General features: G+C 39.3%; 1 protein-coding gene and 1 non-coding gene across 2 annotated transcripts; both read left to right on the plus strand.

The window, feature by feature from the left end:
- Positions 1-16,255: 16,255 nt before the first annotated feature.
- On the plus strand, positions 16,256-16,363 carry LOC130959311 (small nucleolar RNA R71). The gene has a single exon (XR_009078403.1). It is a non-coding gene; the product is annotated as a small nucleolar RNA R71 (small nucleolar RNA).
- Positions 16,364-20,443: 4,080 nt separating this feature from the next.
- Positions 20,444-21,721, plus strand: LOC130957583 (chromatin modification-related protein EAF7-like). Its single transcript, XM_057884427.1, has 3 exons — positions 20,444-21,068; positions 21,163-21,242; positions 21,578-21,721. The coding sequence occupies exons 1-3, from the start codon at positions 20,444-20,446 to the stop codon at positions 21,719-21,721; spliced, it is 849 nt and encodes a 282-aa protein (XP_057740410.1).
- Positions 21,722-27,012: the final 5,291 nt, after the last annotated feature.

Below are 27,012 nucleotides of genomic sequence, written 5' to 3' on the forward strand. Positions count from 1 at the left end.
CGTTTCTCATTGTATCTTCTACAGCATGAGTCTCTAAACCCCATGGTTGGGGGTGAGGAGCTCTGCTGTGTCTTGATGGATTAATGCAATTACTACTGTTTTTTATTCAATCATGCTTGCTTCCATTCTAAGATATCACTTGTTCCTAAACCTGATGAATGTGATGATCCGTGACACTCATCATCATTCTCAACTATGAACGTGTGCCTGACAACCACCTCCGTTCTACCTTAGATTGAGTAGATATCTCTTGGATTCCTTAATCAGAATCTTCGTGGTATAAGCTAGAATTGATGGCGGCATTCAAGAGAATCTGGAAGGTCTAAACCTTGTCTGTGGTATTCTGAGTAGGATTCAAGGATTGAATGACTGTGACGAGCTTCAAACTCCTGAGGGCTGGGCGTTAGTGACAGACGCAAAAGAATCACTGGATTCTATTCCAACCCGATTGAGAACCGACAGATGATTAGCCGTGCTGTGACAGAGCGTGTTGAACATTTTCACTGAGAGGATGGGAGGTAGCCATTGACAACGGTGAAACCCTACATACAGCTTGCCATGGAAGGAGCCTTGCGTGCTTGAAGAAGAAGACAGTAGGAAACCAGAGGTTCAGAAGATAGAGCATCTCCAAAACCTCAACATGTTCCCCATTACTGCAAAACAAGTACTTATTTCATGTTCTTTTGCTTTTTACAATCAACCCTGATAATTATTGATATCCTGACTAAGAGTTACAAGATAACCATAGCTTGCTTCAAGCCGACAATCTCCGTGGGATCGACTCTTACTCACGTAAGGTATTACTTGGACGACCCAGTGCACTTGCTGGTTAGTTGTGCGGGATTACAAAAGTGTGATTGCAATTTTGTGCACCAAGTTTTTGGCGCCGTTGCCGGGGATTGTTCGAGTTTGGACAACTGACGGTCTATCTTGTTGCTTAGATTAGGGCTGTTTTATTTTTGTTGGTTTAGAGTCTTTTATTTGAGTTTAGTTTCATATTTTAAGTTTGGTGTCAATTGCATGCTTTTGTTTTCTTTTAATTTTTCGAATTTGCATGTTCTTAGTCCTTTCTTGTTCTTTAAAAATTCTAAGTTTGGTGTCTTCTTTGTGTTTTTCCTTTAAAATTTTCGAAAATTTGTGTTTGATTTTCTAAAAATTTTAAGTTTGGTGTCATTTTGTTGTTTTTCTCTTTCCTCATTTCAAAAATCAAATCTTTTTCAAAATAATTTTCAATCATATATTTTCAATTGCTAATTCCAAAATCTTTTTAATTAACTAATTGATTCAGTTTTCAATTTGCTTTGATCTTATTTTCTTTTAGTTTTCAAAATTTGATTTTATTTTCCATTTGTTTTATTTTATTATTTTCGGTCAAATAAAAAAAAACAATTTTACTTTACTTGTGAATCCATATCATATTCCCTTTCTCCATCATGGACGTAAGTGGAATTGAGCAGTCTAGAAGGACTCTGGGGTCATATGCTAACCCCATTACAGCTGCATATGGGAGTAGCATCTGTATACCTCCCATTAAAGCAAGCAGCTTTGAGCTAAATCCTCAACTCATTATCATGGTGCAGCAAAATTGCCAGTATTCCGGTCTTCCACAGGAAGAACCTACTGAGTTTCTGGCACAATTCTTACAACTTGCTGACACAGTACGTGATAAAGAGGTGGATCAGGATGTCTACAGATTATTACTATTTCCATTTGCTGTAAAAGATCAAGCTAAAAGGTGGTTGAATAACCAACCTACAGCAAGCATAAAGACATGGAAACAGTTATCAGACAAATTCCTGAATCAATTTTACCCTCCAAAAAGGATGACACAGCTAAGGCTGGACATCCAAGGCTTTAAACAAGAGGATAATGAATCCCTTTATAATGCCTGGGAGAGGTATAGAGGTATGCTAAGAAAATGCCCCTCTGAAATATTTTCAGAGTGGGTACAGTTAGACATCTTCTACTATGGGCTTACAGAAAAAGCTCAGATGTCTCTAGACCACTCAGCTGGTGGATCTATACATATGAGGAAGACGATTGAGGAGGCTCAAGAGCTTATAGATACTGTTGCTAGAAATCAACATTTGTACTCTAGCAATGAGTTCTCCACAAAAGAGGAAGTTATGGCAGTAGCCACTGATCCTAATCCTCAAGAACAGATGATTGAGCTTAATCAGCAATTACACCTGATGACAAAACAGTTAGTAGAATTTAAAGAGATGCTCCAAGAAACTAAAATTGCTAACAAGAACACAGAATCACAGTTGAATCAGGCAAAACAGCAGTTATCTAAACAGATAACAGAAGAATGCCAAGCAGTTCAACTGAGGAGTGGGAAGACATTGAATAACACTGCTCAAAGTAGCAAGAAGCCAATAAAGGAAAAATTGACAAAGGATAACCAAACCACTGTCCAAAATCCCTCTGAGGACAGTAAGAGCCCAGAGAGGAATACTCTTGGCGTCCAAACGCCAGAAAGGGGGGAAAAGCTGGCGTTAAACGCCCATTCCCTACCCAGTTCTGGTGTTCAAACGCCAGAAAAGGGAGAAAAGTTGGCGTTAAACGCCCATTCTTCACCCAATCCTGGCGTTCAAACGCCAATAGGGAATCAGACACCTGAGAGTGCTGATAGTAACCCCTCTAAAAAGGCTTCTCCAACCACCTCTGTAAGGAATAAACCTGCAGCAACTAAGGTTGAGGAATATAAAGCCAAAATGCCTTATCCTCAGAAACTCCGCCAAGCGGAACAGGATAAGCAATTTGCCCGCTTTACAGACTATTTAAGGACTCTTGAAATAAAGATTCCGTTTGCAGAGGCACTTGAGCAAATACCTTCTTATGCTAAGTTCATGAAAGAGATCTTAAGTCATAAGAAGGATTGGAGAGAAACTGAAAAAGTGTTTCTCACTGAAGAATGCAGTGCAGTCATTCTGAAAAGCTTACCAGAAAAGCTTCAAAATCCAGGAAGCTTTATGATACCATGCACATTAGAAGGTACTTGCACCAAGACAGCCCTGTGTGACCTTGGAGCAAGTATCAATCTAATACATGCATCCACTATCAGAAAGCTTGGGTTGACTGAAGAAGTCAAACCAACCCGGATATGCCTCCAACTTGCTGATGGCTCCATTAAATATCCATCAGGCATAATTGAGGACATGATTGTCAAGGTTGGGCCATTCGCCTTTCCAACTGACTTTGTAGTGCTGGAAATGGAGGAGCACAAGAGTGCAACTCTCATTCTAGGAAGACCTTTCCTAGCAACTGGACGAACTCTCATTAATGTACAAAAAGGGGAAGTAACCCTGAGAGTCAATGAGGATGAGTTCAAGTTGAATGCTGTAAAAGCTATGCAGCATCCATACACACCAAATGACTGCATGGGCGCTGACATTATTGACTCTTTGGTGGAAGAGATCAATATGACTGAAAGTCTAGAATCAGAGCTAGAGGACATCTTCAAGGATGTTCAGCCTGATCAGGAAGAACCAGAGGAAACAAAAGAATTTTTGAAAATTCCTCAGGAGGAGGATAAGCCTCCCAAACCTAAGCTCAAACCACTACCACCATCCCTGAAGTATGCATTTCTGGGAGAGGGTGACACTTTTTCAGTGATCATAAGCTCTGCTTTAAATCCACAGGAAGAGGAAGCACTGATTCAAGTGCTAAGGACACACAAGACAGCTCTTGGGTGGTCCATAAGTGATCTTAAGGGCATTAGCCCAGCAAGATGCATGCACAAGATCCTATTGGAGGATAATGCCAAACCAGTGGTTCAACCACAAAGGCGGCTAAATCCAGCCATGAAGGAGGTGGTGCAGAAAGAGGTCACTAAATTACTAGAGGCTGGGATTATTTATCCTATTTCTGATAGCCCCTGGGTGAGCCCTGTCCAAGTTGTCCCCAAGAAGGGAGGCATGACAGTAGTTCATAATGAAAAAAATGAACTGATTCCTACAGGAACAGTCACAGGGTGGCGTATGTGTATTGACTACAGAAGGCTCAATACAGCCACCAGAAAGGATCATTTTCCCTTACCTTTCATAGACCAAATGCTAGAAAGACTAGCTGGTCATGATTATTACTGCTTTTTGGATGGCTATTCAGGTTACAACCAAATTGCAGTAGATCCTCAAGACCAAGAGAAAACAGCATTCACTTGGCCTTCTGGCGTGTTTGCCTACAGGAGGATGCCTTTTGGTCTGTGTAATGCTCCTGCAACCTTTCAGAGATGCATGCTATCCATCTTCTCTGATATGGTGGAGAAATTCCTGGAAGTCTTCATGGATGACTTCTCAGTATATGGAGACTCATTCAGCTCCTGTCTTAACCACCTAGCACTTGTCCTGAAAAGGTGCCAAGAGACTAACCTGGTTTTAAACTGGGAGAAATGTCACTTTATGGTGACTGAAGGAATTGTTCTTGGGCACAAAATTTCAAGCAAGGGAATAGAGGTGGATAAGGCAAAGGTAGAGGTAATTGAAAAATTACCACCACCTGCCAATGTTAAGGCAATCAGAAGCTTTATGGGGCATGCAAGATTCTACAGAAGGTTTATAAAGGATTTTTCAAAAATTGCAAAACCTCTGAGCAACCTGCTAGCTGCTGACACACCATTTGTGTTTGACACACAGTGTCTGCAGGTATTTGAGACCCTGAAAGCCAAGCTGGTCACAGCACCAGTCATCTCTGCACCAGACTGGACATTGCCATTCGAACTAATGTGTGATGCCAGTGACCATGCCATTGGTGCAGTGTTGGGACAGAGGCATAACAAGCTTCTGCACGTCATTTATTATGCCAGCCGTGTTCTAAATGATGCACAGAAGAATTACACAACCACAGAAAAAGAGTTACTTGCAGTGGTCTATGCCATTGACAAGTTTAGATCCTATCTAGTGGGATCAAAGGTGATTGTGTACACTGACCATGCTGCTCTTAAGTACTTACTCACAAAGCAGGATTCAAAACCCAGGCTCATAAGATGGGTGTTGCTTCTGCAAGAGTTTGATATAGAAATAAGAGACAGAAAAGGGACAGAGAACCAAGTAGCTGATCATCTGCCCGAATAGAACCAGTAGCTGTTGCGTCCCTCCCTTCTACTGAAATCTCTGAGACTTTCCCAGATGAGCAACTCTTTGCCATTCAGGAAGCTCCATGGTTTGCAGATATTGCAAATTATAAAGCTGTGAGGTTCATACCACAGGAGTACAGCAGGGTGCAAAGAAAGAAATTAATTTCAGATGCCAAGTACTACCTATGGGATGAGCCATATCTCTTTAAGAGATGTGCAGATGGAATGATCCGCAGATGTGTACCCAGAGAGGAAGCACAAAGGATCCTGTGGCATTGCCATGGATCACAGTATGGAGGACATTTCAGAAGTGAGCGAACAGCCATTAAGGTCCTCCAATGTGGCTTCTACTGGCCTACTCTCTATAGAGATGCCCGGGAGTTTGTGCGTAACTGTGACAGTTGCCAAAGAGCTGGTAACTTGCCTCATGGATACGCCATGCCTCAACAAGGGATCCTAGAGATTGAATTGTTTGATGTATGGGGCATTGACTTTATGGGTCCATTCCCACCATCATACTCAAACACTTACATTCTGGTGGCAGTGGACTATGTATCTAAATGGGTAGAAGCAATTGCTACACCCACTAATGATACTAAGACCGTGCTGAAATTCCTCCAGAAACATATCTTCAGCAGGTTTGGTATTCCCAGAGTACTAATCAGTGATGGGGGCACCCATTTCTGCAATAAACAGCTGTACTCTGCTATGGTCCGATATGGAATTAGCCACAAAGTGGCAACCCCGTATCATCCACAGACAAATGGGCAAGCTGAAGTCTCCAACAGAGAGCTAAAAAGAATCATAGAACGGACTGTAATTGCCCGTAGAAAGGATTGGGCAAAGAGCTTGGATGATGCTCTGTGGGCATACAGAACAGCATTCAAGACTCCAATAGGAACCTCTCCATACCAACTTGTGTATGGCAAGGCCTGTCATCTGCCCGTGGAACTGGAACATAAAGCCTACTGGGCAACCAGATTCCTAAACCTGGATGCTAAGTTAGCTGGTGAAAAAAGATTGCTCCAGCTAAATGAGCTAGATGAATTTAGACTCAGTGCCTTTGAAAATGCAAAAATTTATAAGGAAAAGGAAAAGAAGTGGCATGACAAGAAGTTGTCATCCAGAGTCTTTGAGCTAGGACAAAAAGTTCTGCTCTTAAACTCTAGGCTCAGACTGTTCCCAGGAAAACTTAAATCCCGCTGGAGGGGTCCGTATGTGATTACAGGAGTATCACCATATGGATATGTTGAGCTTCAGGATACTGATTCTGACAAAAAATTCATTGTTAATGGATAGAGGATCAAGCATTATCTTGAAAGCAATTTTGAGCAGGAATGCTCAAAACTGAGGCTTGAGTGATCCTCAGTGAAGGTCCAGCTAAAGACAATAAAGAAGCGCTTGCTGGGAGGCAACCCAGTCATTAGCAGGTTATCTGTTTTGTTTAATCAAGATTTGATACATATTCTCAAAGGGCAATTATCAAAATTGAAGGAATTCACAGAGTTACAGAAGGATTCAGTGCAAAAAGCAGAGAAAAAGAGCTTGCTGGCGAAAAAATGCCAGTAAGGGGTACTTTGGGCGTTAAACGCCAGAATGGGCACCATTCTGGACGTTTAACGCCAGTAAAGGTGCCATTTTGGGTGTTAAACGCCAGAATGGGCACCATTCTGGGCGTTTAACGCCAGGTGTGCAGCATCTTAGGCGTTTAGCAAAACGCCTAGTGATGAAGGGAATTCTGGCGTTTAACGCCAGCCAAGGTACCTGGCTGGGCGTTAAACGCCCACAATGGCCAACATTTGGGCGTTAAACGCCAGAATGGATACCATTCTGGGCGTTTAACGCCAGAAAGGTGGGGGACAGAGATTTTGCTTTCTAATTAAAATTTTTTCAAACTTTCCTGTTTTGATCCATAATTTTCTACATAAACACATTTCAAACTTTCATCATTCACCTTCAAATGTTCAAAAATTAAAATCATTCTTCAAATCTCTCTCAAATCCTTCCCAAATCTTCTTCAAAAACTCAAATATTTCTTAAATTCTTTCCATATCTTCTCAAATATCCTTCAAAATTTTCGAAATCTCTCCCCCTCCCTTATAAATACACGTTCGGCCATCCCTTTCTCCCCACCATTCGAATTTGCTCTCCTCCTCTCTCCCCTCTTTCCTTTCTTTTGCTTGAGGTCAAGCAAACCTCTAAGTTTGGTGTGCTTTTCCGTGATCACTAAGCTAAGAATCATCAAGATCATGGCTCCTAAGGGAAAACAAACCAATTCAAGAGGCAAGAAAGAGAATAATCCAAAGAGTCTTTAGAATCAAGAGAAGTTCTTAACCAAAGAACATGAAGACCATTATCACAAAATAATGGGTCTGAGGTCAGTGATCCCGGAAGTCAAATTCGATCTAAAAGAAGATGAATATCCGGGGATCCAAGAGCAAATTCGAAATAGAGGATGGAAAGTTCTAACCAATCCTAAGATAAAAGTTGGAAGAAATATGGTTCAGGAATTCTACTCAAATTTGTGGCTGACAGATAAGCAGAGAATGACTGGAACCGCTTTCCATACTTACAGAACCATGGTCAGAGGGAAAGTTATCTACTTCCATCTAGACAAAATAAGAGAGATCTTCAAATTACCTCAACTGCAAGATGATCCTGAATCCTTTAATAGGAGAATGGTGAGAGCAGATAAGGGGTTGGATCAAGTTCTAGAGGACATATGCCTCCCTGGAACTAAGTGGACAACCAATTCAAAAGGTGTTCCAAACCAACTCAAGAGGGGAGACCTCAAACTAATTGCAAGAGGCTGGCTAGACTTTATTGGGCGTTCCATATTGCCCACTAGCAACTGTTCTGAGGTTACTATCAAGAGAGCAGTGATGATTCATTGTATTATGCTGGGAAGAGAAATGGAGGTTCATCATCTGATTGCTTGTGAGATCTACACAATTGCAAACAAGAATTCCACTGAAGCCAAACTGGCTTACCCAAGCTTAATCTCTTTGCTATGTAAAGATGCTGGGCTGAGGATGGGAGTAGATGAATTCATCCCAATTGAGCACCCAATCACCAAAAGGTCAATGGAAGGACAAATGCAAGATAACTCTATCAAAAGGAGGGCGCAGGAGTTCCTCCCTGAACTTCCTGAAATTGACTACTGGACTCGTCTAGAAGCATCTGTTGCCAAGCTGCAAGAAGCTATGGAACAAATTAAGGAAGAACAACAGAATCAAAACTGCATGCTCTGCAAATTACTGAAGGAACAAGAGAAAGAGGGGCGTGAGCTACAGGAGTTGAAGCGCCAAAAGCTCTCCCTTGAAGGGTCAGATACCCCACAAGTTGAGGGAGCATCCACTTCTCAAAATCAAGGTTGTTGAGTCCTAACTCTGTGATAACCTCTATCATTAGGAATCCATTTAAATTTTTGCTTTCTATTACTATTAGTCTTATCTTATATCTATTTTTGAGTCTTGTTCTTAATTCATGATTAATAAAATTTAAGGTTCATGTCTTAAAGCTATGAATGTCCTATTAGTCCATCACCTCTCTTAATTGAAAAATGCTCTAATCACAAAAGAACAAGAAGTACAGGATTTCGAATTCATCTTTGAAACTAGTTGAATTAGTTTGATGTGGTGACAATATTTTTTGTTTTCTGAATGAATGCTTGAACAGTGCATATGTCTTTTGAATTTGTTGTTTTAAGAATGTTAAAATTGTTGGCTCTTGAAAGAATGATAGAAAAGGAGAAATGTTATTGGGGATCTGCAAAATCATCAAATTGATTCTTGAAGTAAGAAAAAGCATTCAAAAAAGAAAAAAAATAATAAAGTTGTGATCCAAGGCAAAAAGAGTGTGCTTAAGAACCCTGGACACCTCTAATTGGGGATTTTAGCAAAGCTAAGCCACAATCTGAAAAGGTTCACCCAAGTATGTGTCTGTGGCATGAATGTATCCGGTGGTAATACTGGAAGACAAAGTGCTTTGGGCCACAGCCAAGACTCATAAAGTAGCTATGTTCAAGAATCATCATACTTAACTAGGAGAATCAATAACACTATCTGAGTTCTGAGTTCCTATAGATGCCAGTCATTCTAAACTTCAGAGGATAAAGTGAGATGCCAAAACTGTTCAGAAGCAAAAAGCTACTAGTCCCGCTCATCTAATTGGAGCTAAGTTTCTTTGATATTTTGGAGTCTATAGTATATTCTCTTCTTTTTATTCTATTTTGATTTTCAGTTGCTTGGGGATAAGCAACAATTTAAGTTTGGTGTTGTGATGAGCAGATAATTTATACGCTTTTTGGCATTGTTTTTAGTATGTTTTTAGTATATTTTAGTTAGTTTTTATTATATTTTTATTAGTTTTTAGTTAAAATTCACTTTTCTGGACTTTACTATGAGTTTGTGTGTTTTTCTGTGATTTCAGGTATTTTCTGGCTGAAATTGAGGGTCCTGAGCAAAAATCTAATTCAGAGATTGAAAAGGACTGCAGATGCTGTTGGATTCTGACCTCCCTGCACTCGAAATGGATTTTCTGGAGCTACAGAAGCCCAATTGGCGCGCTCTCAATGGCGTTGGAAAGTAGACATCCTGGCTTTCCAGCAATGTATAATAGTCCATACTTTACCCGAGATTTGATGGCCCAAACCGGCGTTGCAAATCAGCTTCAGAATTCCTGGCGTTTAACGCCGGAACTGGCACAAAAATTGGAGTTAAACGTCCAAACTGGCATAAAAGCTGGCGTTTAACTCTAGAAAAAGTCTCTACACATGAAAGCTTCAATGCTCAGCGCAAGCACACACCAAGTGGACCCCGGAAGTGGATTTTTACGTCATTTACTCATTTCTGTATACCCTAGGTTACTAGTTCACTATTAATAGGACCTTTTGACATTGTATCATGACATCATGACACTTTACACGTTTCTCATTGTATCTTCTACAGCATGAGTCTCTAAACCCCATGGTTGGGGGTGAGGAGCTCTGCTGTGTCTTGATGGATTAATGCAATTACTACTGTTTTTCATTCAATCATGCTTGCTTCCATTCTAAGATATCACTTGTTCCTAAACCTGATGAATGTGATGATCCGTGACACTCATCATCATTCTCAACTATGAACGTGTGCCTGACAACCACCTCCGTTCTACCTTAGATTGAGTAGATATCTCTTGGATTCCTTAATCAGAATCTTCGTGGTATAAGCTAGAATTGATGGCGGCATTCAAGAGAATCCGGAAGGTCTAAACCTTGTCTGTGGTATTCTGAGTAGGATTCAAGGATTGAATGACTGTGACGAGCTTCAAACTCCTGAGGGCTGGGCGTTAGTGACAGACACAAAAGAATCACTGGATTCTATTCCAACCCGATTGAGAACCGACAGATGATTAGCCGTGCTGTGACAGAGCGCGTTGAACATTTTCACTGAGAGGATGGGAGGTAGCCATTGACAACCGTGAAACCCTACATACAGCTTGCCATGGAAGGAGCCTTGCGTGCTTGAAGAAGGAGACAGTAGGAAAGCAGAGGTTCAGAAGATAGAGCATCTCCAAAACCTCAACCTGTTCCCCATTACTGCAAAACAAGTACTTATTTCATGTTCTTTTGCTTTTTACAATCAACCCTGATAATTATTGATATCCTGACTAAGAGTTACAAGATAACCATAGCTTGCTTCAAGTCGACAATCTCCGTGGGATCGACCCTTACTCACGTAAGGTATTACTTGGACGACCCAGTGCACTTGCTGGTTAATTGTGCGGGATTGCAAAAGTGTGATTGCAATTTCGTGCACCACTTTCCTACTGTCTTCATCCAATCCTTCTTACTCCTTTCCATGGCAAGCTATATGTTGGGCATCACCGTTATCAATGGCTACAGTCCCGTCCTCTCAGTGAAAATGTTCAACGCGCTCTGTCATAGCACGGCTATTCATCTGTCGGTTCTCGATCATGTCGGAATAGAATCCAGTGATTCTTTTGCGTCTGTCACTAACGCCCCACAATCGCGAGTTTGAAGCTCGTCACAGTCATTCAATCCTTGAATCCTACTCGAAATACCACAGACAAGGTTTAGACTTTCCGGATTCTCAAGAATGCCGCCATCAATTCTAGCTTATACCACGAAGATTCTGATTAAGGAATCCAAGAGATATCCACCCAATCTAAGGTAGAACGGAGGTGGTTGTCAGGCACACGTTCATAGATGAGAATGATGATGAGTGTCACGGATCATCACATTCATCAAGTTGAGGAACAAGTGATATCTTAGAACAAGAATAAGCTGAATTGAATAGAAGAATAATAGTAATTGCATTAATACTCAAGGTACAGCAGAGCTCCACACCTTAATCTATGGTGTGTAGAAACTCCACCGTTGAAAATACATAAGTGATAATGGTGATCATTGGCTTCGGCCCCAGAGAGGGAACCAGAAGAACAAGATGAAAATACAATAGCAAAAGGTCCTATTTATAGAGAACTAGTAGCCTAGGGTTTACAGAAATGAGTAAATGACGTAAAAATCTACTTCCGGGCCCACTTGGTGTGTGCTTGGGCTGAGCATTGAAGCATTTTCATGTAGAGACTTCTCTTGGAGTTAAACGCCAGCTTTTGTGCCAGTTTGGGCGTTTAACTCCCACTTCTGTGCCAGTTCCGGCGTTAAACACCGGGAATTCTTGAGCTGATTTGGAACGCCGGTTTGGGCCATCAAATCTCGGGCAAAGTATGGACTATTATATATTGCTGGAAAGCCCTGGATGTCTACTTTTCAACGCAATTGAGAGTGCGCCAATTAGGCTTCTGTAGCTCCATAAAATCTACTTTGAATGCAGGGAGATCAGAATCCAACAGCATCTGCAGTCCTTTTTCAGCCTCTGAATAAGATTTTTGCTCAGGTCTCTCAATTTCAGCCAGAAAATACCTGAAATCACAGAAAAACATACAAACTCATAGTAAAGTCCAGAAAAGTAAATTTTAAATAAAAACTAATAAAAATATAATAAAAACTAACTAAAACATACTAAAAACATACTAAAAACAATGCCAAAAAGCGTATAAATTATCCGCTCATCACAACACCAAACTTAAATTGTTGCTTGTCCCCAAGCAACTGAAAATCAAATAGGATAAAAAGAAGAGAATATACTATAGACTCCAAATTATCAATGAAACTTATCTCCAATTAGATGAGCGGGACTAGTAGCTTTTTGCCTCTGAACAGTTTTGGCATCTCACTTTTATCCTTTGAAGTTTAGAATGATTGGCTTCTATAGGAACTCAGAATTCAGATAGTGTTATTGATTCTCCTAGTTAAGTATGTTGATTCTTGAACACAACTACTTTATGAGTCTTGGCCGTGGCCCAAAGCACTTTGTTTTCCAGTATTACCACCGGATACATACATGCCACAGACACATAACTGGGTGAACCTTTTCAGATTGTGACTCAGCTTTGCTAGAGTCCCCAATTAGAGGTGTCCAGGGTTCTTAAGCACACTCTTTTTGCCTTGGATTACAACTTTAACCGCTCAGTCTCAAGTTTTCACTTGACACCTTCACGCCACAAGCACATGGTTAGAGACAGCTTGGTTTAGCCACTTAGGCCAGGATATTATTCCTGTAGGCCCTCCTATCCACTGATGCTCAAAGCCTTGGATCCTTTTTATTTTATTTTATTTTTTTTACCCTTGCCTTTTGGTTTAAAGGGCTATTGGCTTTTTCTGCTTGCTCTTTCTTTTTTTTTCTCTCTCTCTTTTTTTTTTTGAATTCACTACTTTTTCTTGCTTCAAGAATCTTTTTTATGATTTTTCAGATCCTCAGTAACATGTCTCCTTTTTCATCATTCTTTCAAGAGCCAACAATTTTAACATTCATGAACAACAAATTCAAAAGACATATGCACTGTTCAAGCATACATTCAGAAAACAAAAAGTATTGTCACCACATCAAAATAATTAAACCAGTTTCAAGGATGAATTCGAAATCATGTACTTCTTGTTCTTTTGTAATTAAAACATTTTTCATTTAAGAAAGGTGATGGATTCATAGGACATTCATAACTTTAGGGCATAGACACTAAGACACTAATGATCATAAGACACAAACATAGATAAACATAAGCATAAAAATTCGAAAAACAGAAAAAAAAGAACAAAGAAATTAAAGAACGGGTCCACCTTAGTGATGGCGGCTTGTTCCTCCTTTTGAAGATCTTATGGAGTGCTTGAGCTCCTCAATGTCTCTTCCTTGTCTTTGTTGCTTCTCTTTCATGATTTTTTGGTCTTCTCTAATTTCATGGAGGAGGATGGAATGTTCTTGGTGCTCCACCCTTAGTTGTCCCATGTTGGAACTTAACTCTCCTAGGGAGGTGTTGATTTGCTCCCAATAATTTTGTGGAGGAAAGTGCATCCCTTGAGGTATCTCAGGGATTTCATGATGAGGAGTTTCCTCATGCTCATGTCCATGAGTGGGATCTCTTGTTTGCTCCATCCTTTTCTTAGTGGTATCCATGAGGACTTGGTCCAACCTTTGATCAAAGTTGACCCTTTTTAAGTTTGAAAGGGACCTCGGGGATCACCTTCTTCTTGGCCACAACTTCATAGAAGTGGTCTTGATGCACCCTTGAGATGAATCTCTCCATATCCCATGACTCAGAGGTGGAAGCTTTTGCCTTCTCTTTCCTCTTTCTAGAGGTTTCTCTGGCCTTAGGTGCCATAAATGGTTATGGAAAAACAAAAAGCAACGCTTTTACCACACCAAACTTAGAAAGTTTGCTCGTCCTTGAGCAAAAGAAGAAAGAAGGGAGTAGAAGAAGAAGAAAATGGAGGAGATGGAGGGGCTTTGTGGGTGGGTTTGGGAGGGAAAATGGTTTGTATTTGGATGGTAGGGTAGGTGGGGTTTTATGAAGGATGGATGTGAGTGGTGAAGAGAATGGTGGAATTTGATAGGTCAGGGGTTTTTTGGGAAGAGGTATTGAGGTGATTGGTGAATGGGTGAAGAAGAGAGAGAGTGGTGGGGTAGGTGGGGATCCTGTGGGATCCACAGATCCTGAGGTGTCAAGGATAATTCATCCCTGCACCAAGTGGCGAGCAAAAATGCTCCTTCTGCCAATCCTGGCGTTAAACGCCGGGCTGGTGCCCATTTCTGGCGTTTAACGCCAGCTTCTTGCCCATTCCTAGCGTTAAATGCCAGTCTGGTGCCCCTTTCTGGCGTTAAACGCCCAGAATGGTGCCAGACTGGGCATTAAACGCCCATTTTGCTATCTTCACTGGCGTTTAAATGCCAGCAAATTTTCCTCCAGGGTGTGCTGTTTTTCTTTCTGTTTTTCATGCTGTTTTTGCTTTTTCAATTGATTTTGTGACTTCCCATGATCATCAACCTATAAAAGACATAAAATAACAAAGGGAAATAGATAAATATAACATTGGGTTGCCTCCCAACAAGCGCTTCTTTAATGTCAGTAGCTTGACAGTGGGCTCTCATAGAGCCTCACAGATGTTTAGAGCAATGTTGGAACCTCCCAACACCAAACTTAGAGTTTGAATGTGGGGGTTCAACACCAAACTTAGAAGTTGGTTGTGGCCTCCCAACACCAAACTTAGAGTTTGACTGTGGGGGCTCTGTTTGACTCTGTTTTGAGAGAAGCTCTTCATGCTTCCTCTCCATGGTTACAGAGGGATATCCTTGAGCCTTAAACACAAGGGATTCTTCATTCACTTGAATGATCAATTCTCCTCTGTCAACATCAATCACAGCCTTTGCTGTGGCTAGGAAGGGTCTGCCAAGGATGATGGATTCATCCATGCACTTCCCAGTCTCTAGGACTATGAAATCAGCAGGGATGTAATGGTCTTCAACCTTTACCAGAACATCCTTTACAAGTCCATAAGCTTCTTTTCTTGAATTGTCTGCCATCTCTAGTGAGATTCTTGTAGCTTGCACCTCAAAGATCCCTAGCTTCTCCATTACAGAGAGAGGCATGAGGTTTATGCTTGACCCTAGGTCACACAGAGCCTTCTCAAAGGTCATGGTGCCTATGGTACAAGGTATTGAGAACTTCCCAGGGTCCTGTCTCTTTTGAGGTAATCTCTGCCTAGTCAAGTTATCCAGTTCTTTGGTGAGCAAAGGGGGTTCATCCTCCCAAGTCTCATTACCAAATAACTTGTCATTTAGCTTCATGATTGCTCCAAGGTACTTAGCAACTTTCTCTTCAGTGACATCTTCGTCCTCTTCAGAGGAAGAATACTCATCAGAGCTCATGAATGGCAGAAGTAAATCCAATGGAATCTCTATGGTCTCAGTGTGAGCCTCAGATTCCCATGGTTCCTCATTAGGGAACTCATCGGAGGCCAGTGGACGTCCATTGAGGACTTCCTCAGGTGCTCACTGCCTCTTTCTCCTCTCCAAATTCGGCCATGTTGATGGCCTTACACTCTCCTTTTGGATTCTCTTCTGTATTGCTTGGAAGAGTACTAGGAGAGAGTTCAGTAAATTTCTTACTCAGCTGACCCACTTGTGCCTCCAAGTTTCTAATGGAGGACCTTGTTTCAGTCTTGAAACTTTGAGTGATTTTTATTAGATCAGAGACCATGGTTGCTAAGTCAGAGTGGCTCTGCTTAGAATTCTTTGTCTGTTGCTGAGAAGATGATGGAAAAGGCTTGCCATTGCTAAACCTGTTTCTTCCACCATTATTGTTGTTGAAACCTTGTTGAGGTCTCTGTTGATCCTTCTATGAGAGATTTGGATGATTTCTCCATGAAGGATTATAGGTGTTTCCATAGGGTTCTCCCATGTAATTCACCTCTTCCATTGAAGGGTTCTCAGGATCATAAGCTTCTTCTTCAGATGAAGCGTCCTTAGTACTGCCTGGTGCAACTTGCATTCCAGACAGACTTTGAGAAATCATATTGACTTGCTGAGTCAATATTTTGTTCTGAGCCAATATGGCATTCAGAGTATCAATCTCAAGAACTCCTTTCTTCTGATTCGTCCCATTGTTCACAGGATTCCTTTCAGAAGTGTACATGAATTGGTTATTTGCAACCATTTCAATGAGTTCTTGAGCTTCTGCAGGCGTCTTCTTCAGATGAAGAGATCCTCCAGCAGAGCTATCCAATGACATATTGGACAGTTCAGACAAACCATCATAGAAGATACCTATGATACTCCATTCAGAAAGCATGTCAGAAGGACACCTTCTGATCAATTGTTTGTATCTTTCCCAAGCTTCATAGAGGGATTCACCTTCTTTCTGTCTGAAGGTTTGGACTTCCACTCTAAGCTTACTCAATTTTTGAGGTGGAAAGAACTTTGCCAAGAAGGCATTGACTAGCTTTTTCCAAGAGTTCAGGCTTTCTTTAGGTTGTGAGTCCAACCATATCCTAGCTCTGTCTCTTACAGCAAAAGGGAATAGCATAAGTCTGTAGACCTCAGGGTCAACCCCATTGGTCTTGACAGTGTCACAGATTTGCAAGAATTCAGCTAAAAACTGATGAGGATCTTCCAATGGAAGTCCATGGAACTTGCAATTCTGTTGCATTAGAGAAACTAATTGAGGCTTAAGCTCAAAGTTGTTTGCTCTAATGGCAGGGATAGAGATGCTTCTCCCATAGAAGTCGAGAGTAGGTGCAGTAAAGTCACCCAGCACCTTCCTTGCATTGTTGGCATTGTTGTTGTTTTCAGCTGCCATATCTTCTTCTAGTTTGAAGATTTCTGTTAGGTCCTCTATAGAGAGTAGTGCTTTAGCTTCTCTTAGCTTTCGCTTCAAGGTCCTTTCAGGTTCAGGGTCAGCCTCAACAAGAATGCTTTTGTCTTTGCTCCTGCTCATATGAAAGAGAAGAGAACAAGAAAATATGGAATCCTCTATGTCACAGTATAGAGATTCCTTGAGGTGTCAGAGGAAAAGAAGAATAGAAGGAGGAGGTAGAAGAATTCGAATTTATCAAGAGGGATAGAGTTCAAATTGTGCATTGAGGAGGAGTGTTAGTCCATAAATAGAAGGATGTGAGAAGAGGGGAAGAATTTTCAAAAATAAAGTAAAAGATTTTGAAACAATTGAAAGAAATTTTGAAAATTTGATTGATGATTTTCGAAAACCAAGATTGAGAAAGAAATAAAGTGATTTTTGAAAAAGATTTTGAAATTAGAAATAAAAAAGATTTGATTAAAAAAATGTGATAAAAAGATATGATTGAAAAAATATAGTTTTAAAAAGATATGATTGAAAAACAAAAAAAAATAGATTTGATTTTTAAAATTAATGACTTGGTTAACAAGAAATTTAAAAGATATGATTCAGACATTAAATCTTTCTCAACAGAAAAGGCAACATACTTGAAATGTTGAATCAAATCATTAATTGTTAGCAAGTATTTTTGAAAATGGAAAGAAATTGATTTTGAAAATATATGATTGAAAAGATATGATTTGAAAAAAATTTGATTTTGAAAAATTATGAAAACTTGAAAAAAAATTGAATTAAAAACAGAATCTTCCCTCTTGTGCCATCCTGGCGTTAAACACCCAGAATGGTATCCATTCTGGCGTTTAACGCCCAAAATGCTACCCTTTTGGGCGTTAAACGCCCAGCCAGGTATCCTGGCTGGCGTTTAAACGCCAGTTTTCCTTCCTCACTGGGCATTTTGAACGCCCAACTTTTTCTGTGTAATTCCTCTGCTGTATGTTCTGAATCTTCAATTCTCTGTATTATTGACTTGAAAAGACACAAATTAAAAATTTTTTGAATTTTTAATGATGAGGAATAATCAAAATGCAACTAAAATCAAATAAACAATGCATGCAAGACACCAAACTTTGAAGTTTGTATACTATTGACACTAACAACTTGAGAATGCATATGAGAAACAACAAAACACTCAAGACAAGAGAATTTAAAGATCAGATCAAGGAAATCATCAAGAACAACTTGAAGATCAATGAAGAACATAATGCATGTAATTTTCGAAAATTAGAAGAATAAAGACATGCAATTGACACCAAACTTAAGAATTAGACACTAGACTCAAACAAGAAACATAAAATTATTTTTGGTTTTAAGATTTTATAAACTTTTTTGGATTTTTCGAAAATTGAGTGGAAAAGAAAATAGAGAGGATCAAAACTTTTAATAAGAATTCTAGGAATCATGCAATGTTAGTCTAAAGCTTTAGTCTAAAAAAAGATTAGACATGGCTAGCCAAGCTTCAGCAGGACATTACATTCAAGAGCTAAATTGATGAGAATCAATCAGCTTTGGTGATGATAAGAACATCACCTTTTGAAACTCTAGAATTCATTCTTAAAAATTCTGAAGAAAAATACCTAATCTAAGCAACAAGATGAACCGTCAGTTGTTCAAACTCAAACAATCCCCAACAATGGCGCCAAAAACTTGGTGCACGAAATTGTGATCATCAATGGCGCCATCAACATGGTACGCTCAATTGCAATCTCAACTCTTTATCACAACTTCGCACAACTAACCAGCAAGTGCACTGGGTCGTCCAAGTAATAAACCTTACGCGAGTAAGGGTCGATCCCACGGAGATTGTTGGTATGAAGCAAGCTATGGTCATCTTGTAAATCTCAATCAGGCGGATTCAAATGGTTATGAAGGATTGATAATTAAAAGATAAATAAAACATAAAATAAAGATAGTGATACTTATGCAATTCATTGGTGAGAATTTCAGGTAAGCGTATAGAGATGCTTTGTCCCTTCCGTCTCTCTGCTTTCCTACTGTCTTCATCCAATCCTTCTTACTCCTTTCCATGGCAAGCTATATGTTGGGCATCACCGTTGTCAATGGCTACAGTCCCGTCCTCTCAGTGAAAATGTTCAACGCGCTCTGTCACAGCACGACTATTCATCTGTCGGTTCTCGATCATATCAGAATAGAATCCAGTGATTCTTTTGCGTCTGTCACTAACGCCCCACAATCGCGAGTTTAAAGCTCGTCATAGTCATTCAATCCTTGAATCCTACTCGGAATACCACAGACAAGGTTTAGACTTTCCGGATTCTCAAGAATGCCGCCATCAATTCTAGCTTATACCACGAAGATTCTGATTAAGGAATCCAAGAGATATCCACCCAATCTAAGGTAGAACGGAGGTGGTTGTCAGGCACACATTCATAGGTGAGAATGATGATGAGTGTCACGGATCATCACATTCATCAAGTTGAGGAACAAGTGATATCTTAGAACAAGAATAAGCTGAATTGAATAGAAGAACAATAGTAATTGCATTAATACTCGAGGTACAGCAGAGCTCCACACCTTAATCTATGGTGTGTAGAAACTCCACCATTGAAAATACATAAGTGATAATGGTGATCATTGGCTTCGGCCCCAGAGAGGGAACCAGAAGAACCAAGATGAAAATACAATAGTAAAAGGTCCTATTTATAGAGAACTAGTAGCCTAGGGTTTACAGAAATGAGTAAATGATGTAAAAATTCACTTCCGGGCCCACTTGGTGTGTGCTTGGGTTGAGCATTGAAGCATTTTCGTGTAGAGACTTCTCTTGGAGTTAAACGCCAGCTTTTGTGCCAGTTTGGGCATTTAACTCCCACTTATGTGCCAGTTCCGGCGTTAAACGCCGAGAATTCTTGAGCTGATTTGGAGCGCCGGTTTGGGTCATCAAATCTCGGGCAAAGTATAGACTATTATATATTGCTGGAAAGCCCTGGATGTCTACTTTTCAACGCAATTAAGACCGCGCTAATTGGGCTTCTGTAACTACAGAAAATCTACTTCGAATGCAGGGAGGTCAGAATCTAACAGCATCTGCAGTCCTTTTTCAGCCTCTGAATCAGATTTTTGCTCAGGTCCCTCAATTTCAGCCAGAAAATATCTGAAATCACAGAAAAATACACAAACTCATAGTAAAGTCCAGAAAAGTAAATTTTAAATAAAAACTAATAAAAATACAATAAAAACTAACTAAAACATACTAAAAACATACTAAAAATAATGCCAAAAAGCGTATAAATTATCCGCTCATCATTCTTCTTTCACAAGAATATAACATAGAATCAGAAGATAATTCCGAAAATGACATTGAATGATTTATACTTTTTTCCTTCATTACACTAAATAGTAGGGAAGTGGAACGAAAGATGTATATACTTTAACTTTTTAATTGCATTAAACAATAGGGAAGTGGAATGAAAGATGTATCACTTTTTTATATATGTGTCTTATGGCATGCCTTCTTGTTTATTTCTATTAAATAGTAGTCTTCTTTTTTTTTATTGACATACTGCAAAAATAGCAGCTATAGCATAACTGATTAATTTTATTTCCTTTTTATTTTTAAGGTTCTAATAGAATAGGTTTATTTTGTTTTATTTCAGAAATACAATGGAAACAAGAACTACTCCAAAGCGGAGAAGACTGGTAAAACAGTATCAAAGCAACAAGCAATTCATGCAGAAAAATACAGCAGAAATTCATAAGAAGCAGCATTTTATCTCTCCCATGATGGCTGGTGTTCATGGACAAAAGAGAGTGACTCCTATGCCTTCTAAGAAAAGCACTCAAGAAGAAGTCCCAATTTCCAAAAGAATAAAAAGTACGCCGAACCAGAAAATTGGAGCTAGTAAAGAAGAACTAGAAAATCTTAAAAAGCGTCCAACTATTGGTACGGATAAATTTTTGGAGACACATAGGATTCATTTGGAAAGAGAAGATGACGATTTTGAACCAACTGCTAAAAATGAAAGATCTATTCAGGAAAAGCAACAAAATCTTAGGAAGATAAATACAAAATTAAGTTGTCAAGCCATGAGACTTGATATATTTTTGGAGACAAATGGGATTCATGTGGAAGGAGAGGAGGAACATAGTGGAGCAAATGCTAATGATGATGATGATGATGATGATGATGATGATGATTTCTCGGATGATGAGGACTATGTTGGTGAATACGAAGATGCAGTTCTTCATGGTGATGACAATCACCTTATGAAAACTAACAATGTTGAAGGTGTTGTACTTTATACATAATTATCATTTTACTTATTCATTAGCATGTATAGCTATATAATTCATTTAAATGGTTAAATTACACATATTTATAGATACTCCAAAGACTACAAGGACACGAGGAAAAACAAGATGTGCTAAAATCAATGCAAGAAGTTGGGAAGAAAGAGAAGAGGTGACTTTTTATAAAGGACAAGCAGTGGGACCAACTCCAAGAAGAGTGAAGGACTTAACTTTATTGGAACAATGGGAAGGAATAGTAATTTCATAACATTGATGTACACTACTTGAAAAGATGTGCCCCTCAAAGTCAAAAAACGCATATGGAAATATATTAAGGTAAGTATTTTATTTCTCATCTATTTTTTATGATCTGAAAATTTTCAATTTCGTATGGCTTAGCTGTAGTTTTGTGAAAATATATAGCTACTGTTTTATGCTGCAGTTTTGTCTTTGTTTTTAGTGTTCTTGAATTGTCATTTACAATTTTTGTTTTGTACATTTTCGTAGTCAAAGTTCATTCTTCCAAAAGAGCAGAAAGAGTGGGTGATCACTGGTGTTCGAGAAGCTTGGAAAGGTTACAAAATAAGAATCAAGGGAAAGCATTTTGAGATATATAACAACATTGAAGATATGCTGAAAATCGCCCTTTAGATATTCCAGAAGTTCAATTTCGAAAGTTAATTGCATATTGGAATATTCCTTCTCTTAAGGTGAGTTGTAGAATAAATAATTCTGTTTCTTTGTCTTTTTGATGCTTTTGGTTTATTACATATAACTCCCTTTAATTTTGTTGTAGAATAAATATTATTTTTGGCCATTTTTAATACTTTTCCCCCTTACTTGTAGCGTGAAGTGAATGAGAACAAAGAAGACCCATCACAAGTTGATGTGTTTGTTGCAACTTGATGCACCACTATTTAGTGGTACATCTTGTGCCTAATTGAGTGGATTTTATCCACTATTCTCATACTTATTCATAGAATTTGCATGTTTTACATTTTTCTTCCTGATTTTGTGCTATGATTGAAAACATGTTTCTTTGGCCTTAAATTTGCTATGTTTAATCCTCTCTCATTACCATTCGATGCCATGATATGTGTGTTAAGTGTTTAATCCTCTCTCATTACCATTCGATGCCATGATATGTGTGTTAAGGAAGCAGGCAAAAGTGGAAGGAATACAAGAAGCTGAAGGAACTGCAAAGCTGTCAGCCCTGACCTCTTCGCACTCAATTGATCATAACTTGAGCTACAGAAGTTCAAATGAGGCGGTTTCAGATGCGTTGAAAAGCTAACTTCTGGGGTTTCGAAATGATATATAATTTGCCATAATATCCGTACAGGTAGGCGACGCACACGCGTGCATCGTGCGCACGCGTCGCATCTGTGAAAATTCAGCGTATCAGAATTCGCCCCCAGCGATTTCTGGGCTGTTTTTGACCCAGTTCTCGACCCAGAAAACACAGATTAGAGGCTGCAGAGTGGAAGAATCAATAGACACTTCTCATTCACATAATTTTAGGTTTTAGATGTAGTTTCTAGAGAGAGAGGCTCTCTCCTCTCTCTAGGATTTAGGATTCCTAGTTTTATGCTTTTGAGTTGGATATTGACAGAGTTACTCGAAGTCTTTATCATTCTAGTTCGTTTCCTTTTTCCCTTACTCTTTCATATTCTTAATCTCTATTCAAAATTACAAGTGGATTGTTTTTAGGATTTATTAATGCAAAGAATAATTTCCCATTTAATTTCATTATCTGTTTGCTTGCTTCCAATTAATTTGATTATTATGTCTTCTTTCTACTCCCTTTACATGAATGCGAACATGGCATCCATGTCAATGGAGTAGGCTTTAACTTGACTTTGAAGTTGATTAATATTTGGAGACCCTTGAGTTGGAAGGCTCAAGAGTTGAATTATAATTGAGTTTATTGGTGGCTGCCTCTCTAGTTACTAACGCTAATCCTTCCCAAAGGAGAGGATTAGGACTTGTGAATAGAAGTTGGCTCCCAACTTACTTGACTTTCCTTCATTCGTTGAGGGTTAACTAAGTAGAAATAACAACCTATTACTATTAATCTTGGGAAACCCAACAAGGATAGAACTTCTGATTAATCTTCTCCTAGTCAAGGCCTTTTATTTTAATTGCATAAAACCTCTTGTTAATTTTCATTGCTTTAATTTATAATTATTTATGTGCCTATTTCCCAAACTCCAAATTTCCCAGAAAACTCATAACCAATAGTAACACACTTCCCTGCAATTCCTTGAGAGACGACTTGAGGTTTGAATACTTCGGTTATTAGTTTTATTAGGGGTTTGTACTTGTGACAACCAAATTTTTGTATGAAAGGATTCTTGTTGGTTTAAAAACTATACCTGCAACGAGCTTTTATTTATGAATTCTAGACCACACAAAAGTCCGTTCATCAAAATGGCGCCGTTGCCGGGGAGTTGCAAACGTGTGCCTTATTATTGGTTATTGTAAATATTTGCTTTCCATATTTGCTTTTTGCTTGTTTGTTAGTTTTTGTTAGTTTAGGAATTAGCTGCTTATTTTTACTAGTTTTTGTTTTTATTTTCTTTAGCTACTGTTCATACCCTGGGTCGAGCTGTCCGACCCGGGATGTTCTACAGACAAAGCGACCCACCTCTTCAGGTCAGGATGACCCGACGTCTTCTCAAAGAGCTCGGCCAAATCAAAAGAAAGCTCAATAAAGGGCCCAAACAGAGGAACACGACCCGAATCCAAAGGTAGCCCAAGCCTACAGAAAGAAGGGTGGTTTCCTTAAAGATAAGATGACCTCACTTGAAGATAAGATAAAGATAAGATAAGATAACTAACTTATCTTATCTAAGAAGGTCACTCTACGCCATTATAAATACACTGGAGCACCCAGGTATAACTCATACTCTGATTCTACTCAATACATGCTTAATACCCTTGCTAACGTAAGCATCGGAGTCCCTTGCAGGTACCCCCACCCTCCGGAGACGAAGGATCAGCACCACCACCAAGTCCAACAAGTCGGACACAGCAGCTCTGACCAGTACAGAAGATCTCATCCGAGATCGACCTACAGTTTCAGGTAACCCTCGGAACAGCTACCATGAACTCTCACCTCTTTGGCTATGAGTTTGGTTACCATTGTGTTGCAGGAAGAGGAGATTACAATGAGAACATGCATCAAGATTGGAATGACCAAAGAAGGGAGGCGCCACAAGGATTTGATCAACCCTCTTGGCAACAAACTCCTCCAATGTGTTACAAGCAACAACTATTCTGTGATGCATATCAAGGCAATGGTTATGGTGGACCCTTCCGTGACAATCAACCCCCACCACACTATACCTATGAGCCCCCTTCTCAACATAACTTTGAACCACCATACTCACAAGCCACCCACTACCAAACACCCTTCTGTGATCCTAATTCTTAAAAATAAGTCACAAAGCACCAAAATAATGCAAGAAAAGATGTAATAGTTGAATAAGAACAATGAACACCAAGGGTAAAATAATAAACTTAGAAAAGAAAATAAAACATGCAGAAGATTAAAATGCAATGAATGAAAGTATACAATTAAGTAAAATAGAATAAAAGAGAATAAGGATGAGAAGTTAAAGGAATGAAGAAGAAGAAAGTAAGAGAGGAGGAAGAAAGATAGAGAAAGGATAGAAGAAAGAAGTAAGAAATGAAAAACAGGACGTGACTCACACGCGCAAGGCACACATGCGCGTGAAAACTGTATTAGCCATATGACGCGTACGCGTCAGTTACGCGTACGCATGGATGGTCTGAAAGCGAAAGGATGCGCACGCACAGGGACGCGTACGCGTGGGTGATTTTGTGCCTCTAGCACAGTGCCAGCCCCAGACCATAACAACTCTCTGTCCGGCACGCTTTTATGCCGATTTTCATGCCCACGTGTACGCGTCGCTGACGCTTACGCGTGGGTTAAACTTTCTACAGAGGACGCGTACACGTGCGGTACGCGTACGCGTGGTGTGACTTGTGCGCCATGCACCCTTCCCGCACGTCTCTCGCGTAACTCTCTGTTCATTCGCGTATACACATACGACACGTGCGGGTCGTGGACGCTTGCGCGTCGATCCCTTTTTTTATACAAAATGCAGGTGATAATGCAGAATGTATGACTGGATACTAATAAAAATAGAATAAAATAAAATTAAGGATATAATTGTCAATGCCAATCTTTTATGATACCTGTATTCCTTTTGCATTGACATGAATTTATATCGTCTTTCATAACCCACTCTCTCTTCTCCATTGTTGCAATTTTTGCACTATTGATATGCCATTTGCTTCTACTGTTTCCTCACTTGCATGTTGTAGCTACCATGTAATTAAGACCCTCATTATTTGGTATCACCCCACCCATATTCTATTTGTTTTTCTATCTTTGTTTGTGGGTTACTCTTCTTCCTTTCTCTCTTCTTTCAGGATGGCCATCAAGAAAGAAAAAGGAAAAAAGCTTTTAAATGGGGTGAACAACAAGTCCATCTGTATAATCCATTAAAGAAAGAGCATCAGTTGGAGCAACCCGCCCACTTGCGCATCTCAGCATGCACCGAGGACGGTACAATCTTTAAGTGTGGGGAGGTCGATACTGATCTCCGTAGGTTAGTTACTGTCCTGTCTCAACACCAATGTTTAATTTTCTTAGTTATTGAGTTGTTGCATTGCATGATAGATTGCATGTGTAGTCGATTGTTTGTATTTATGTACTACTTTGTTAAAGTAATATTTTCTTTTTCAAGAAACTTTTTATAGCATTTCACTAATTTGAATTAAAATTTTTGCTAAACTTGTTTGAAGAAATTTTAATTTGGAACATGGTTTTAGAGCTTGAACACACAAAACCAGTGAGATTTTGAGCCCATTTGATTGGTTGCATTTTACAAGTGGATTGTTTTTAGGATTTATTAATGCAAAGAATAATTTTCCATTTAATTTCATTATCAGTTTGCTTGCTTCCAATTAATTTGATTATTACGTCTTCTTTCTACTCCCTTTACATGAATGCGAACATGGCATCCATGTCAATGGAGTATGCTTTAACTTGACTTTGGAGTTGATTAATATTTGGAGACGCTTGAGTTGGAAGACTCAAGAGTTAAATTGTAATTGAGTTTATTGGTGGCTGCCTCTCTAGTCACTAACGCTAATCCTTCCTAAGGGAGAGGATTATGACTTGTGAATAGAAGTTGGCTCCCAACTTACTTGACTTTCCTTCATTTGTTGAGGGTTAACTAAGTAGAAACAACAACCTATTACTATTAATCTTGGGAAACCCAACAAGGATAGAACTTCCGATTAATCTTCTCCCAGTCAAGGCCTTTTATTTTAATTGCATAAAACCTCTTGTTAATTTTCATTGCTTTAATTTATAATTATTTATGTGCCCATTGCACAAACTCCAAATTTCCCAGAAAACTCATAACCAATAGTAACATACTTCCCTGCAATTCCTTGAGAGACGATCCGAGGTTTGAATACTTCGGTTATTAGTTTTATTAGGGGTTTGTACTTGTGACAACCAAATTTTTGTTTGAAAGGATTCTTGTTGGCTTAGAAACTATACTTGCAACGAGCTTTTATTTGTGAATTCGAGACCACACAAAAGTCGGTTCATCATAACTCGAACTGGATGAAAAGGAAAAAAGCTTGATTAAGGAACATAAGCTGTTATTGTAAGTCATAATAAGTTGAAGTAGAACTGCCTTAATTTACAGTATCATTTTAAGTCAGATTGTCCTGTATAAAACTAACAATGTTCAAAGTCACAATAACGAAAGCAATTATCCTTATCTGCTACAGAACATGATAATAGGATAAACTTATCTACCACAAGCTAAAATCGTTATGTTTTTTTTAATAGAATAAACTTAAGAGCCACCAAGAAGCTGGAGACACTCCCGAGA

This window comes from Arachis stenosperma, chromosome 10 (genome assembly GCF_014773155.1).
Source record: "Arachis stenosperma cultivar V10309 chromosome 10, arast.V10309.gnm1.PFL2, whole genome shotgun sequence".
NCBI classification, from domain to species: Eukaryota; Viridiplantae; Streptophyta; class Magnoliopsida; order Fabales; family Fabaceae; genus Arachis; species Arachis stenosperma.